At 44.0% G+C, this 17595-nt stretch overlaps 1 protein-coding gene across 1 annotated transcript in view; it reads right to left on the bottom strand.

Moving 5' to 3' along the window:
• The window catches only part of LOC126209797 (ATP-binding cassette sub-family C member 4-like), a 124300-nt gene that overhangs the window by 40222 nt on the left and 66483 nt on the right, over positions 1-17595 (bottom strand). The window contains exon 6 of the mRNA XM_049938935.1: positions 14626-14764. Within this exon, the coding sequence (XP_049794892.1) occupies positions 14626-14764 (139 nt within the window). The remainder of the gene's footprint in view (positions 1-14625; positions 14765-17595) is intronic.

Below are 17595 nucleotides of genomic sequence, written 5' to 3'. Positions count from 1 at the left end.
CGACCTGTGGAAAACCTCCCGTATCCTGATGTTCTCCAAACCCAACAAGCCTCCATCTGATGCCTCTTCCTATCGTCCTGTCTCACATCGGTGTTCAGCAAGCTCTTGGAATCCATCCTTTCCCGGCGCATCCATCACCACCTCCGCCAACACCACCTCCTCCCAAACACCCAATGTGGCTTTCGACCTTCCTTCTCTGCTGATGACCAACTCCTCCGCCTCACTCATCTCCTCTCCCTCCAGCTTAACTCCCATCGCTCCGCCATTTATGTCTCCCTTGACCTCGAAAAGGCCTACGACCGTGTCTGGCATCCAGGTCTCCTGTTTAAACTCCAAACCTACGCCCTTCCTATCAACTACATCCGTCTGATGGCCTCCTTCCTCTCCCACCGCCTCTCCTATGTTACCATCCATAATGCCACTTCCTACACCTTCTACCCCTCTGCAGGTGTGCCCCAGGGCTCTGTCCTCTCCCCTCTCCTCTACCTCCTGTACACGGCAGATATGCCCCAACCCCCCCCCTCCAGTACACCTCTTGCAATATGCTGATGACACCGCATTCCTCGCCCTCGCTCCTACCCTCCAACGGTCCCACCGCCTTCTCCAGAATCACCTTGACCTTTTTGCTGCATGGTGTAACCAGTGGCTCCTGAAACTCAACCCTTCCAAGACCCAGGCAATCATCGTAGGTCGTACCACTCGCTCCTTCCGGCTCCTGGATTTCTCCCTTACTGTCTGCGCCCGTCCTGTCCGCCTCACCCCCACCCTCACCTACCTTGGCCTCACCATTGACCGTTACCTCACCTGGATCTCTCATCTCCGCTCCATCCAATCCAAAGCCCACAACCGCCTCCGACTTCTCAAACTCCTCTCCGGCCGGACTTGGGGGTTGCACCCCTCTACCATCCTCCACACCTACAAATCCTTAATCCGTCCCATCCTCTGTTATGCCAGTCCTGCCTGGATATCTGCCCCCCCCCCCCAAATTCTATAAGTCCCTCCAGATCCTTGAGCGTCATGCACTCCGCCTCGCCTTCCGTATACGCCTCCCGTCCCCCACACGGATCCTCTATGATCTCATTCCTTTCCCCCATCTGTTCCTATTCCTCTAACATATCCGCATCCTCTATACCTCCCGCCGTCTTGAACCCCCTCATCCCCTGGTTGCTCCTCTCCTCTCCTCTCCGATCCCTGCCCCCTGCCACCTCTTCACCGTTGTGTCCCCCCTACCCTCCATCTCTACATGTTACATCAACGCCCCCTCCTGGCGGATGATGCCCTCTCTCCCTCCATTTATCCCTCCTATCAACTCTGATCCTCACTCCCCCTCCTTTCCTCTGTCCTTTTCCCGGGCTTCCTCTCCCCCCCTTCCATCCTCTTTCTTCCCCACCTCCCCTCTCTCTGCCCCCTTCTCTCCCCCGCATCCTTTTACATTTCCCTCCTCTCATTCCCTCTCGCGTCTGCCCTTCTCCCCCTTTATTAGTCCTCTCCCTCCTTGGTCCCCCCCCTTTTCGTTTCTTTTTTTTCCTCTCCTCCCTCCTTGTTTTTCCCCCTCCTGCAGGTCCCCCCCCCCATCTGCCTTTGGCTCGGGAGTGTCATCTTTGTACTGCCACTTTCGTGCAGTGTTCTCCGGTGAGTGTTCTACAGTGCGTGTTTTACAGTGAGTGTTCCGTGTTGTGTTTTTTGGGACTTGTTGCGAACGGCCATCATACTGTCGCTGGGTGTGCCTTTTATCTCTTGCGAACAGAAACCAGACTGTCGCCGTGTTTTTTAATTGTGTGTCTACTATGTTACTTGTCTGATTCCTGGGTATTTTATCTACATTGCCAACCCCTTTTGCTTTTTGTTTTAACTTGCCGCATTTTTACGCCATTTTACACTTTAAATCACCATTTTATCGCCTGTTTTACCTTGTTTCTTTCTTCTTCCTTTCTTTAAAAAAAGTCTGTAGGCTGTAGAGCAGCGTAGTAAGCTGCTGCCAGCCCGGCCCCTTCGGCGGGAATTGAAAATCAATAAAGAAAAAAAAAAAAGCACCTCACCAGTGTTGCACATCACTGTGCCCAAACCTGTCCAGCAGCCCATGGCTGTCGCTGAAGAGTCTTGTGTCCGCCCTGCAGCAAGTGTCTTTGTTGAGTGGCATCGTCTCCAGACTGGCTCACATAACAATTGTACGTGCCAGACATTCAGGGGCTGGTACTTCCCTCCATGCTAGTTTAATGTCATTTTTTACTGACTGTTACCGTGGAAAAGGGAATTAATCTTCCGAGATGTTTTGGTGGAAGACACACCTTCAATGCCTACATGCCTTCAATTTACGAATTACTCTTTACCCACAATCCACCACTTCAGTTATTTAAAGAATAAAACATCGCCAAAAGTCTGATTACTTTACAAACTAGTTTATGTGTTAAATTTTTGATGTTAAGCATGTAAAACCTTGAGTGTGGAAGATGCGAAATCCTGATTATGGTGGCTTTATTAGTTCAGGATTATTCACCATATGCTAACGAAAATGTCCAGAAAACATATGAAATTACATTTTTAAAGTTCGTTAGAAGCCGCTAAGTGCTCTATTATCAAAAACTGGATCAGTATAGTCTGGGGAAATAGCGGTCTGTTTTAAGAAAAGCTGGTTTTCTCAACGTTTATGACGTATGTCTTAAACTATGTGTCTTATTATGATTTAATGTGGCAGGTACATTTAATGCTATACGTGAATACTGCCTGCAAAATTTGTTGCAAATACAGATAGTAAAGATGATGATGATGTTTGGTTTGTGGGGCGCTCAGCTACGCAGTCATCAGCGCCCGTACAAAGTCCTAATTTTTACACAGTCCAATTTTTAACTCAGTCCAATGTAGCAATTGTCACGAATGATGATGATGATGAAAATGAAATGATCAGTACAACACAAACACCCAGTCCCTGGGCAGAGAAAATTCGCAACCCGGCCGGGAATCGAACCTGTACCCCGTGATCCAGAGGCAGCAGCGCTAGCCACTAGACCGCGAGCTGCGGACAGAGATAGTAACACAGAAGTAATAAATTAAAAAGGCGTGGTTGACCTAATAGTTTTACTGCGTCAACAACGAAAATGTAGTAAGCGATAATCTTTTTTCCTTCGTTATCCTGTAGGGAATATCAGTGAGAAAATATAACCAAAGGTTTGAAAGTATGTCTAAAGTTTATCGTAAATCGCTAAGTAATTTCATCCTCGAACACTCGGTAAATATAATGTGGGTAATTTGAGTCCCGTGATTATGTTGCCTCAACACATATACACCATGTCTAATTGCGATACTTCTCTTATTGCGTCAAACTTTTAATGCAGTATTATACCTCTTAATGAAAAGATTATGACAGCATTTAAACTCTTAAAGTCAGTTAATCATTATGTTGCACACGAAGACAGTGCAGAAATGGGAGACAAAAATTTCTGTGTGGAAGTGCGAGTGTGTTCAGCGGGAAGTGTGAGACAAGCGGACAACAATCTATCTTCGTTGCCCTCTTGACATTAGGTGAGATTCCCCAGACACTACGCAACGACGCCTGTCAGGGACTTGATGGAAAATTTACAGAATTGAAACAAATGCATTAAGCAGATGTAGCAGAGCCATAAACCGCTGATCACTCGTAATGAACTGAACCAACTCGGCCATTACGAATCACGTCTCACAGCGAAACTTCTCCTCAGTTCATTATAAATACTCCAACGAACTAGCTCAAGGGGGGTAGCACATGAAACGGGCCGACTTGGAGCAGGTGAGGCACCACAGGACATTTTAATTTACACTGTCTATACTTTTACAACTAAATTCATAAAACTTTGTCAGCATGACCAGGAAGGATTCAGGATTCACATTCATAGCAGAGGAAGTTCAAAAACATAACAAAACAAATTTTTTTACATGTGAAATTTCATCATTTTTTCACTTGGTATTGGCTACATTTGTTGCTGTAGGTACACTTTTCTTCATAAGTAAGAGAGATTCTTCGATGAATTTTGCACAGCATACAAACCATACTTACAGTTATATGAAACTCTAGAATTTCCCAAATCTGTTAAAAACTGTGGTAAAAATTGAGATAATTAACTATAAAATTCGATCTTTCTCTAAACACGAATTTTAAAACGTAACAGCCCATTCATTTTTTCGTAGATTAAATAAATTCTACAGTTTCATACACCTGTAAGTATGATTTGTAAGCTGTGCAAAATTCATCGAAGAATCTCTCTTACTTAATGAAGAGAAGTGTACCTAGAGCAACAAATGCAGCCAACAGTAAGTGAAAAAAAATCATGAAATTTCACATTTAAAAAATATTATTTTTTCATGTTTTTGAACTTCCACTGCTATGAGTGTGAATCCTGAATCCTTCCTGGTGATGTTGACAAACTTTCATGAATTTATTTGTAAAAGTATAGACAGTGGAAATTAAAACGTCCTGTGGTGCCTCTCCTTCTCGAAGTCGGCCCGTTTGACGTCCTACCCCCCTTAAACGGAGTCGACCAGTAGCATCGACGGTGTACACGTCATTTCCACTCGATTTCCTGATGATTGTGTTGTAACGTCTTACGTAAAGATCGATCCATTACTGTCACACTGTGCCAGTTGTAATTTCACTGCCTGGCGTAATCACAGCGGTTCCATGACGACGAATAACTGACGCCAGAGTCCAAGACGGAATCTGTCACTGAAGGGCAGTCGACGGGTCGACTAACACTGTTCCAGAACGAGAGCTGCATTGTATGGACTAAAAGGCCTACCTAGCCAGAGGCCCAGGAACGGTTTACATCACTACATCAGACTTCACTGCACCCGACATCGAGGACCATCTGATGGGACAACGAGCGCAGTGACAGACCCCTGTCAGGGCGGCGTGTACGTCAAACACACGCGAACCACAGTTACTCCTCCTTCGCAGTGGAACTGTCACACGGGAAGCGCCTACGGAGCGGCGTGCAGGCAACCCGCCACACCTGGAGTCGCCGGCCCACGCTTCGACTGACTCAGCGAACTCAGGGCAGCATAGAATCTGCCACGGGTGACAGCAGGTTCCGCTACAGTCTAAGCACCCGTCACTGAGGCCACAGCCGCGAGATATACAGGTTGTTACAAAAAGGTACGGCCAAACTTTCAGCAAACATTCCTCACACCCAAAGAAAGAAAATATGTTATGTGGACATGTGTCCGGAAACGCTTCATTTCCATGTTAGAGCTCATTTTAGTTTCGTCAGTATGTACTGTACTTCCTCGATTCACCGCCAGTTGGCCCAATTGAAGGAAGGTAATGTTGACTTCGGTGCTTGTGTTGACATGCGACTCATTGCTCTACAGTACTAGCATCGAGCACATCAGTCCGTAGCATCAACAGGTTAGTGTTCATCACGAACGTGGTTTTGCAGTCAGTGCAATGTTTACAAATTCGGAGTTGGCAGGTGCCCATTTGATGTATGGATTAGCACGGGGCAATAGCCGTGGCGCGGTACGTTTGTATCGAAACAGATTTTCAGAACGAAGGTGTCCCGACAGGAAGACGTTCGAAGCAATTGATCGGCGTCTTAGGGAGCACGGACCATTCCAGCCTATGGCTCGCGTCTGGGGAAGACCTAGAATGACGAGGACACCTGCAATGGACGAGGCAATTCTTCGTGCAGTTGACGATAACCCTAATGTCAGCTTCAGAGAAGTTGCTGCTGTACAAGGTAACGTTGACCACGTCACTGTATGGAGAGTGCTACGGGAGAACCAGTTGTTTCCGTACCGTGTACAGCGTGTGCAGGCACTATCAGCAGCTGGTTGGCCTCCACGGGTACACTTCTGCGAATGGTTCATCCAACAATGTGCCAATCCTCATTTCAGTGCAAATGTTCTCTTTACGGATGAGGCTTCATTCCAACGTGATCAAATTGTAAATTTTCACAATCAACATGTGTGGGCTGACGAGAATCCGCACGCTATTGTGCAATCACGTCACCAACACAGATTTTCTGTGAACGTTTGGGCAGGCATTGTTGGTGATGTCTTGATTGGGCCCCATGTTCTTCCACCTACGCTCAATGGAGCACGTTATCATGATTTCATACGGGATACTCTACCTGTGCTGCTAGAACATGTGCCTTTACAAGTACGACACAACATGTGGTTCATGCACGATGGAGCTCCTGCACATTTCAGTCGAAGTGTTCGTACGCTTCTCAACAACAGATTCGGTGACCGATGGATTGGCAGAGGCGGACCAATTCCGTGGTCTCCACGCTCTCCTGACGTCAACCCTCTTGACTTTCAGTTATGGGGGCATTTGAAAGCTCTTGTATACGCAACCCCGGTACCAAATGTAGCGACTCTTCGTGCTCGTATTGTGGACGGCTGCGATACAATACGCCATTCTGCAGGGCTGCATCAACGCATCAGGGATTTCATGCGACGGAGGGTGGATGCATGTATCCTCGCTAACGGAGGACATTTTGAACATTTCCTTTAACAAAGTGTTTGAAGTCACGCCGGTACGTTCTGTTTCTGTGTGTTTCCATTCCATGATTAATGTGATTTGAATAGATGTAATAAAATGAGTTCTAACATGGAAAGTAAGCGTTTCCGGACACATGTCCACATAACATACTTTCTTTCGTTTTGTGTGAGGAATGTTTCCTGAAAGTTCGGCCGTACCTTTTTGTGACACCCTGTACACTGAACAATAAATTGAGTTATAACTCATCTTGTTTTACTACTGTCAAACGCCGCCCCGGAAGTCCTCAGGACACATATCCTGGGGAAACAATAGCAGTTTCTAGACCGCGAGTGGGTGACTCCTAAAATTATATGAAATACTGAGAATCAAAGTTTTGTTGTTAGGTAGGCAACCTGCAACTGGCACAGAACACCATGCCTAGCCCCTTAGTATTATACACTGAGGCGCCAACTGGTATAGGCATGCGTATTCAAATACAGAAAGACTTAAACAGGCATAATACGGCGCTGCGGTCGGGAACACCAATATAAGACAAGAGGTGTCTGGCGCACTTGTTAGGTCAGTTACTACTGCTGCAATGGCACGTTATCAAGATTTAAGCGAGTCTGAACACGGCGTTATAATCGGCGCACGAGCGATGCGACACAGCATCTCCGAGGTAGCGATGAAGTGCGGATTTTCCCGTAAGACCATTTCACGAGTGTACCGTGAATATCAGGAATGCGGTAAAATTCAAATCTCCGACATCGCTCCTGTTGGAAAAAGATCCTGCAAGAACGGGACCAACGACGATTGAAGAGAATCGTTCAGCGTGACGGAACTGCAACCCGTCCGCAAATTGCTGCAGATTTCAATGTTGGGCGAACAACAAATGTCAGCATTCAAACCATTCAACGAAACATCATCGATATGGGCTTTCGGGTGTACCCTCGATGACTGCGCGACACAGAGCTTTACACCTCGCCTGGGCCCGTCGACACCGACGTTGGACTGTTGGTGACTGGAAACACGTTGACTGGTTGGACGAGTCTCGTTTCAAACTGTATCGACGGATGGGCGTGTACAGGTATGGAGACAACCTCATGAATCCATGGACACTGCTTGTCATCACTGGACTGTTCAGTCCGGTGGAGGCTCTGTAATGGTGTGGGGCGTGTGCAGCTCGAGTGATACGGGACCCGTGATACGTCTAGACACGACTCTGACCCGTGACACGTGCGTAAGCATCCTCTCTGGCCACCTGCATCCACTCGTGTCCGTTGTGCTTGGGCAATTCCAGCAGGACAATGCGACACCCCAAATGTCCGGAATTGCTACAGAGTGGCTCCAGAAACACTCTTCTTAGTTTAAACACTTCCGCTGGCCACCAAACTACCTAGACATGAACATTATTGAGTACTTCTGGGATGCTTTGTGACGTGCTGTTCAGAAGAGATCTCTCTCCCTCCCCCTTATGCCACGTCGTGTTGCGACACTTCTGCGTGCTCGCCGGGGTCCACCACAATATTAGGCAGGTGTACCAGTTTCTTTGGCTCTTCAGTGTATGTAGTAAACTGAACATGCTCAGTTTAAATGCAGGGCTGTGATTCGTTGACTCCGTTTTTTGCCAAATTCTAGTATTTTTCAGCAACGCAAGGCTGCTAGGACAGTTGCCTCGTGCCCTCCGAGCAGTCGACGGTTTTCAGCCTGTTCCGACTCGTCAGCGCCACTTTCACCCTGTCACCCTCCCACAGAGGGCTATCGTGTGTCTCCAGACACCTGCCATGCGTGGCTGGCGGCATTGATTTTTACTCCCGAGTCCGCCATCTCGACAGTTTTCATCGCAACCCCATCACCTGACACTGAACTGGCTGTCTTTCTAGTCATTTCTCCGTCCCATTACAGGGTCACAATGTTTAAATTGGCTTTCATTCATCGATTCCTACCCAACTATTTGCTGTGGGTCTCCTACCTTTAATTATCTTCAGCGTCATTTGACATCTGATACTGCGCTCAGGCTGCTTCTGCACATTTCCACCAATTACAGCCGTCAGCTGTACGCAGTCGTTTTTCACACGCAAGCTTCCTCGTCGTCTTCATACCCGCTATCACCTCAGTCTATTATCTCTCGTGTAAACGAGCAGAGAACTCCCTCGGTCCATCTGCTGCCCGTTCCCCCTGGATACACGCCTGCTCGCTTCCGTTTCACCTTCATTACAGTCATGTTCACAACTTCTTCTCCAGGTGAATCCCTCATACATTTGCTTGTATCCGTCAATTTACCAGCAATGTCCCACATCCATCTCTCACTGCGCAATCCTACACTTTTGGTAAGGTTTTCACAAGGCTATGTGTCAGCAGTGTGGGTCCAAAGAAAAATTACACATTAACAGTAAATTTTAGTTTCCAACCACATGGAAACGTTAGCTTACAATACCCTGTTTATTTTCCCGAAAAGGATACGCGCTATTTTCATTCGTCAATCTGTATCCTTTTCCTGTCGATCTGGCCGTTGTCGTTTTCAAGAATTTACTGGTTCTGTGACCTTGAAACTTGCCTGTCCATTTGGCGCTTCGATATGTTCCCACGATATGTTGCTTTCAATATATCACGACAGTTGTCTCTACAATACTTCAAGCGCATATACACTGTAAAGTACAGTTATCGCGTCACATTTTCGAAATCCCGTAATTGCCTCCCATTTAGAGACAAACTTGAGATTTGCCTCAAAAGGCGCCTACAACTTTATAGTCTCTAATGGTGCAAAAGCGTGGCGCCCTGCGACGTCACCCATTGCTGTAGACCGGAGCAATCACAGAAGATAAAGACACATTTCCAGACAGGAGACTTATTCTCCCTGTTATTAACAGGAAACTACGTACACATTAAACAAACACTATGCCTGAAATATAGGAGACGACTGTGTTTATGAAGATGACATACGAAGAACGTTGTATTCTTACAGCTGTAACTTTTCACAATTTTCTCTTCTTTTACAAGAAAAGAAAGTTTTATAGCTACTGTTGATCAGCAGTAGATCACTACCTGGTTCTGGACTTTTTTGGTGCGGCGATTTGTTAACATTATTGCAGTATTACCAAAGCACCGTTCACAACGTGCCCTTGTTGCTGGGATACATACAATACGTCTTGCGACTGCAGCCCCACTTGGTAGATCCTTTTCATGTCTGCTCCACCATTTTAAGATGCAATCATCACCAGGGTGAAATATAGTAATGTAATTCAGCTGCTGCGGAGGATGTATTGTTCTTCCAATCCTTGAAAAAATCTCTCCCTCTGGCTGGCGATGGCACGGCACTTCATGGTCCTCTTTAATAAACGAAAGAGTGAGAAGTAATACAAAACTGATGCAATCTGGAAACCACGAAAGTGTACCCGGAAGAAATGCGTTTTACGTTGATGAAGTATTATACGAATCATAATATTTCAGTTTCGCTATAAGACAGTATGCACTAACTATACAAACGATTACGTTAATGGTTGAGTGTTGTGCCTGAACAGCTTGCACACATTCGTCGCAAACTGATAGGACTTTCCTGCTTTTCATTTGTGCCGTAAATATTGGGACACGGGAAGGAGGCCAAACGGACTTAGCAGTTTTATTTTTGGTCGTGATTACAACCTTCTCACGTAGAAAAGTCAGGTCTCGGTTTTTAATCCCCTGTATAACCTGTTAACAAATACAGGACTGCCAGTATATATCAGATAAACTTTTTAATTAAAAATCTATACTTTCCTCGTATCATAACGGGACCTTACTTGCAATTGCTGTAATTAAACTCGCCTCACAGTCATTATCTTTGACAATGCAGATGTGTTGACTTTCATGAAATCAATGAAGAACTAACTGGACTATAGGTTCTTTTGTTGCCTACAAATTCATCTGTGCCCTCTTTAAAAAGGTTCGGGAAAATTTAAATTTTTCCTACAAGTTCATTGTCGTATCCCTGTAACTTGTAAGAAAAATCCTTTTCCTTCAGTAAAACAGCAACCTCGTTATACTGACTGTGTAAGGAATCTATTAGTATAGGGTACACAAGCGGTTCCGGCGTCTGCTGACCTCTTGTTTCAAAGATGAGCAGGGAGTCACTTTCCTTCGTGTACCGTATAACGTATTCTGCAGTGTTTATTGTCGCTGCGATATTCGCGGCATCATTTAACGAGAAGTAACCTTCATCGGAAGCGTAGGTAAGTGCTGTTGTACAAAGAGCAGCAGAAGAAAGCCTTTTGTGATTTTCCAAAGCTTTGATTTCATTGGCACCCTGGTCGGAGGAGAAAAAAAATGCAACATATCTGGCGAAATGTTCTAGTCAGTCATTGTCTTTTGTATATTTGATTAGTATTTGTGTAATGTGCTTGTCAGCGTCAAATTATACACCTTATCGTACGCGTTTGTCCACATACCATCTGTCGTGGAACGTGTTTTATGAAGTACTTCCTCAGTAAGCCAAAGTATTATGCTGTTTCGAACTGCATAGGGCTGTTCTTTCACATGTCGGCTTACAGTAGAAGGATGGGCATGGCATTTGAAACACAGACTTCTCGATGATGTGCATCTAGATTAATTAATTCTTGGTCTAGTTCTTTGAAACCTTCACCAGAAACAGAATTAAAAGGTGTCATATCTTTAGCACTGATTGGAACAAACTTCAGTGTTATACCGTTTGTATACTGTCGGTATTCCTGAAGGACCTGTCCCTATACGGGGTTTCTTAGAACTGTGTTTGTCTGAATGAGTCGTTCACAACTCGAACCACAGTTGCGTACATCAGTTTATGTACGATATGTTCCCAGTAGAGATTCTGTTTTCGCCAACAACAGATAGATGTTTATTCCATACGTTTTACATCCTCTCGTTTCCTCTACGCGTACGCATTGGTCTCAGTCTTACTTCTTACTTCTTTCACTTCCTCACGCTTCACGGTTACAAGCAGACAACGAACGTGAAGTCTGTGCTGGACGTAGTCATGCAGAGATAAAGACTCAAACATTGCCTAGAGTTCAGTATTGGCTTCTATACTCGGCCAAAAGTAACTATACACCGTTCATCATAACAATAAACCTGATGTAAGCAATACACTATGTATTCCTCCACGTATGCTGGAACCTCATTGGATTTCGTTTCACGTGGAGCGGAAGCCAAGCTGTCTCGAGTACAGTCAGATACGATAATGAGGATACGTCTTATGCTGCGCGTTACGCCCACATAGACTAAGTTTTACTGGCGCATTTAACTTGGGCAGGCAAGTGATCCAACTAACCTCCAGTGTTGTGGACAGTTGTAGTAAAGGTGTAAAAAGAGACGAGCAGAGAACAACACAGCTTTGAATGTCATTTAATTTTGAAACACGCCGTAATAATATATGGTAAAACTCAGGCTATACGCTTGTCAGGTGATCGGACAGAAAACAACAAGTTCTCGATCTTTGTTAACATAGTGTTGTAATTAAAAACAAGAGTGATAAGAATTCCTGACTTTAACAATGGTAATTTTTCTACATGGGCTATGTGCGGCGCAAGAGCGCACTGATGGGATTTTACCACATCGTTAAATATTGAAGCCACTGAAGGTATTACAGTCAGTCGTCTGGTAACCTCTGAACTCCTTCCATATCGGACTCCGAGAAATACATTTGAGTACTGCTACGTTGATAACGAGGCGATCAGCAACAGAGTAGTGGCTAGCGTTGCTGCGTCTGGATCACGGGGTCCAGAGTTCGATTCCGGCCGGGTTGGGGATTTTCTCTGCTTGGGGACTGGGTGTTTCTGTTGTCCTCATCATTTCATCATCATCTTCATCATTCGTGACAGTGGCTCGACTGGACTGTGTAGAAATTTGGACTATGTAAAAATATGGACATTGTACGGGCGCTGATGACAGCGCAGTTGAGCGCTCCACAAACCAATCAGCATCATCATCATCAACAGAATCCCAAGCCACCAAAAGTCCACATTTCACCCTCCTCCTCTTTTATGAGGCGCTGTTCTGCATTTCGCCATCGATCGGCAGAGACGTCCCACAGAGTTTCGTGCATTAGTTCCTGTAGGTTTGGCAGCTTAAATGTCTTGTTATTTCTCGCGACAGATCGCTTAACTTGGCTCCAGATCAGTTCTGTTGGGTTCAGATTGCAGTGTTCAAGTGGCAACTGTAAAAATGCAGCAAGTGGACAGTGTGCTCGACGCCGTAAAAAACTATTGTTTTCCGTGTTTCTACGATGCATATCACTCCGGCTCATGTGAGACCACATCTGTCCTAGAAAACAATGGGCATATTCAAACAAAGAGCGTTTGGTTTTCCATTTTTCTCCAAACAATTTAATTGTGTAATGGTATCTTAACTTCAGTAATCTTTTATAAAAGATCAATAATTAAGAACGTGTATTTCAATGAAAACCAGAATTTTGCATGCGATATGTTATTAGAATCTAGAAGACGTGCATTTTCCTTGAGAACGATGGCCAAGTATGAGTTAATTACCATATATTTGATGAGTTTCGCTTTTAAAGGATTTAGGTATTCAAACCGAACAAAAAAAAAAATGTGTTCTCCGACGGATTTCGAACTGTCACTCATAATTAACTATGGGTGGGAGTCCATGATGCTATCGGTTACGCCACACACCAGATTTATCCTCCCTCCCTTATATTTAATACATACTGTTTCTCAAGAAAACTTCAAAGCTTATTTTATTCTGTAATCTTGTGAAAACATTAACAACAACTTGCTTCTAGCCATGAATGGTGTTCCGCGCGCGTGTTTCACTACAAATCAGGAAGCAGTGTCAACCACTTTCACGGTACGTAAGAACAGCACAAGTAGCGCTTCAGCCCGTTACAGAGACTCTGACTCTACACGATTTTTGAAATAAAAAGTACGTAGCTAAAGGGTGATTAAGAAAAACGTTGATGGCTGTTAATTCACTTTAAGATATTCAAGGTTTATTTAACGTAACTTAGTAATAATATATCTAATACATAAGTAGGACCTACTTCCAGGAGCGTCACGACACCAGTGTATGAGAGCTACGGCTGCTGACCAATCGTCGCGGTTGTGTTTGTTTACATCAGGTATATTCTTATGACGAACGGAGTGTAGTACAGACAGCCTACCCAGTTAGGCGGTACTCGGCAGATATCACCTTTTGTGCTCGCCTGCACGGTCGCGCTGGACTCTGTTGTACAGTGACGGTACGAACAAACTGGTATCTCGTTGGGAAAAATGTGTTCTTCACAGGTCCCTATTTTGAGCAATAAATACGTAGACTTGAAGAGTAAACTTATAATGGTAATGACGTTTGTGTTATTTAAAAAGCTTTCAGTTTACCTATAGGAAAGTTCAGAGGCATTACTTTTCCGCACGCCCATGTACTATGAAATCAGCGCAGTATCGGCACGTCAACGACCTGTTTTCTGTCTTGGTTGTTTCACAGTATTAAGTGTTTTTGATATTTACATTAAATTTATTTAAATTGGCAATTACTGAAGGTTTCTTCCATGTGACTAAGGCGTATATATTGTAAATTATGAGTGCATTAGGTCAAACGTCGTCAAAAGACGATTCAGAATAAATCGCCACTTAATTTTTATTTTAATTAATAAACGTTTTTTCTTTGTGTAAATTAATGTTGCAAGAAGGTTTGAGATGTGCTTTTGAGGAAGCGTACTCGTCAAAACTGTTTTTAATACATCTCTCTTTTGTGAGACCGCCATTCACTAGTGAATTCAGTTTTATCTGAATAAAATAAACTTTATTCAATTTTAATCAGAAATACCTGTCGTCTTCAATTATTCGAATTTCCTATTAATTCAGTTTCATTTGTAAATGTCGCTGTACTTTGCGATTCTCGTCAATTAAGAGGACACTCAGTAAAATCTATCGATTCTACGTCCACGTTGCTCAAGTGCTGATAAACCGAGCGGCGTGAAAACACCCCTTAGACATGCTGTCGAGCCAGAACTCTACTAGGCTGCACTTTTACCCGACCGTCTACTTTCTCATACGCAGCTTAAATATTAATTTTATTAGTCGTAAGAAACAGAGCACTTTTCGCTACCAAATCACGTCAGTATAGTTTTTGTTGGAACTCTCTTTCTTTTTTCAAAATGTGTGAGTCTGTAATAAAATTGTGTTAAACACATTCGCTGCTCGTACCTTGGACGCGACCATCCTGTACCCGAACAACGTGCAGAGGAGGAGAGTGGCAAAGACGGCCAGCCTGTCCACCATGATGACGGAGGACTTGCTGAAGCCGGAGATCATCGCCTCCATCGCCACTCTGGACATTTCGGACCTGGAAAAGGCGAGCGAGCGGTTGACTTCCCTCCCTGGAGACAAGTTGGACGTCACTTCATGAATATCCAGAGGTTCCGAACATAGAGGACAGGGTGATGGAAAGGTAGTGGGAGTTACGTACGCTGCAGTTGAAGCATACAGAAAGAAGGAAGTTTAAATTTTTCTATCGATTTCGGTGTAGTACTTGATGAATCGAGACGAGAATCGTGATTACACGAAATAAACACTTTTGCCACTTGTTTTGCCTGCTATTCTTAAGACTTAGGTTCTGCCCAAGAAATGGTTTCATACAATGATAAGAGTAAAAACTCAAGAGATAATAATCCAGACAAGTCGTGCCCGGTATGCTCAAGAAGCATCATTTAGTTAATTAGTTAGTTAGTTATAACCATAGATCGTCTGAACGATTCTTTTATCGAAATAGTGTAAAGCGGGTAAGTTTACAAGATATCTATACATGATTAATGTTAACAGTAATCGACACATCATCTTTTTTATAGTCCAACTCATGTAAATGCACTTAAAAACAAGTTTTTTACTGCCTAACAGTTTTAAAATAGAAACTTCTCAGTGAATTAGAAGAAGTACTCCAGGACAAATGGTTTTCAGTTAGATTTAAGACGTGATTTGCTACGTGTCAGACATTTTGTGTTACTGTGCAAATCAACAAACATTTTTATTGCTGCATATTGAACTCCTTTTCAGCTTTTACACCTTGAATAATGATAATAAATGTCACTTACCCTTTTCTGTAGTAGGAATGGATATGACTGTTCTTTTCAAATTGTAATTTATTATGTACGTCGAAGTTCATTAGCGAATATCTGTATTACGATAGCACAGTAAAAGTGCCTAGCTCCTTAAAAACGTACCTACGTGATACTGCGGGTGAACTCGGCATATTATGGTCACTGCTTGCTATTGCGCAATCAGTACTTTATCTCTAAATGGTGAGTTACACCAAGAAGTTACTCCATAACACATTACTGAGTAGAAATATGAAAAATACGCAGGAGGTTCATTCGTTTGTTTCGAAGACTAGCAACTATACGGAGAGCAAAAATAGCTGAACTTGACTGTTTAAGAAGCTTAGTTACGTACTTCTTCCACTTCAAGTTTACACCAAAATGTACAACCAAATCTTTGGAGCATTCTACCGTATTTACTGACTGCTGCTCATGTGCCCGGTGAATTGTTGGTGTGCGTAACTGATGTTTGTGTGCGTGTGTTCCTTACAGTCGTCTGTCAGTTCCTGTTTTAATAGTAATTTCGTGATGTTGCGATTAATTTGCACTCGCACGCCGAATCGCCTCAGACTGACGCTGGACGAGCAGCTAACACGGAAACCGACCTGCCCACCATTCAGCAGAAAGCCTGCAGAAGACTGACACTACGAAGCGACTGAACGTGGGTATTGCTACCCTCCATTATCTTCCTCACCTACATAATCCAGATTTGAGCTCTCCTCTCTTGTGTCGATGTTGCAGTCATACCCTCACCACCAGAATTCCATCACTGCCGGCAAAACCCTTAAGGCCATGTACTCTGCATTGACTTCCGCATCCGCTTACCTACCCCTCCCATCCTTTTTCCGTTTTTACCAAGTCAAATTCCCACCTATCACCACCCACATTGAAAAGCAGCCTCATTCTGTACTCAAGTACTGTGCTGTAAGAACCGTATTATTTCCCCTCTAATTTCTTGACCTGCTGCGTTTTTTTTATTTATTTTTTAATAACTTTCACTTCTGCCCCAGATGCAAACATGGAGTGCCTATTACTCTTTGTCCCTTATAATATTGCCTTATGTTATACTGAGGGAACACATTTCCATTCTTCAGTGAGGTTTACTTATTGCCTTCGTGAGCATCTATCGTTTATTTATCGCTTCTTTTCGAATGGATATTGAGAGTAACTTCCCTGAAACCAAATCAAGCATCTCTGGTCTTTCTTTTTCCTTACTTTTACTTATTTTCTTCACCTTGTACTTCATCGTGTTTTGTGTGTATTACTTTTAGCTGTAACTTTCATCTTGTTTTCAATTTTCTAGTAGGTGCTGTATTTTATCCTCGTCTATGATGCGGCGTTTAGCGTCACTATTATCTTTGTGACAGTTGTTGTAGTGCAGGTTCTGATGATTTTTCAGCTAATAGGGGTATTTCGTTTTAGGATGATTAAATTGTTTATGTTGTTTTGCAGGTATTGTAGTATTGGGTCTGTCTTTTTACGGCATCTGTTGGCGCCTACACTTGCTGTTAATTCTAGTCATCTTGTTCTGATTGGTTTCTTTTTTGCGTTTCTGTAAGCCATTCTTTTCCGGTCCTGGGGTTCATTTCCGAGGCTATTCTTAGTGTTCTACTTTCTGTCCTCGTTATTCTTTTGTGTCGGTTGTATTTGCCGTCCGCACTGGGGCAGCGTGTTCTACGATGGGGCGGACAGTGGCTTAGTAAGTGTACATATACATCTACATCTACATTTATACTCCGCAAGCCACCCAACGGTGTGTGGCGGAGGGCACTTTACGTGCCACTGTCATTGCCTCCCTTTCTGTTCCAGTCGCGTATCGTTCGCGGGAAGAACGACTGCCGGAAAGCCTCCGTGCACGCTCGAATCTCTCTAATTTTACATTCGTGATCTCCTCGGGAGGTATAAGTAGGGGGAAGCAATATATTCGCTACCTCATCCAGAAACGCACACTCTCGAAACCTGGACAGCAAGCTACACCGCGATGCAGAGCGCCTCTCTTGCAGAGTCTGCCACTTGAGTTTGCTACACATCTCCGTAACGCTGTCACGCTTACCAAATAACCCTGTGACGAAACGCGCCGCTC

Source organism: Schistocerca nitens, chromosome 10 (assembly GCF_023898315.1).
Source record: "Schistocerca nitens isolate TAMUIC-IGC-003100 chromosome 10, iqSchNite1.1, whole genome shotgun sequence".
NCBI classification, from domain to species: domain Eukaryota; kingdom Metazoa; phylum Arthropoda; class Insecta; order Orthoptera; family Acrididae; genus Schistocerca; species Schistocerca nitens.
Note: the sequence above shows the minus strand (reverse complement) of the source record. Positions and strands in the feature narration are given on the sequence as shown.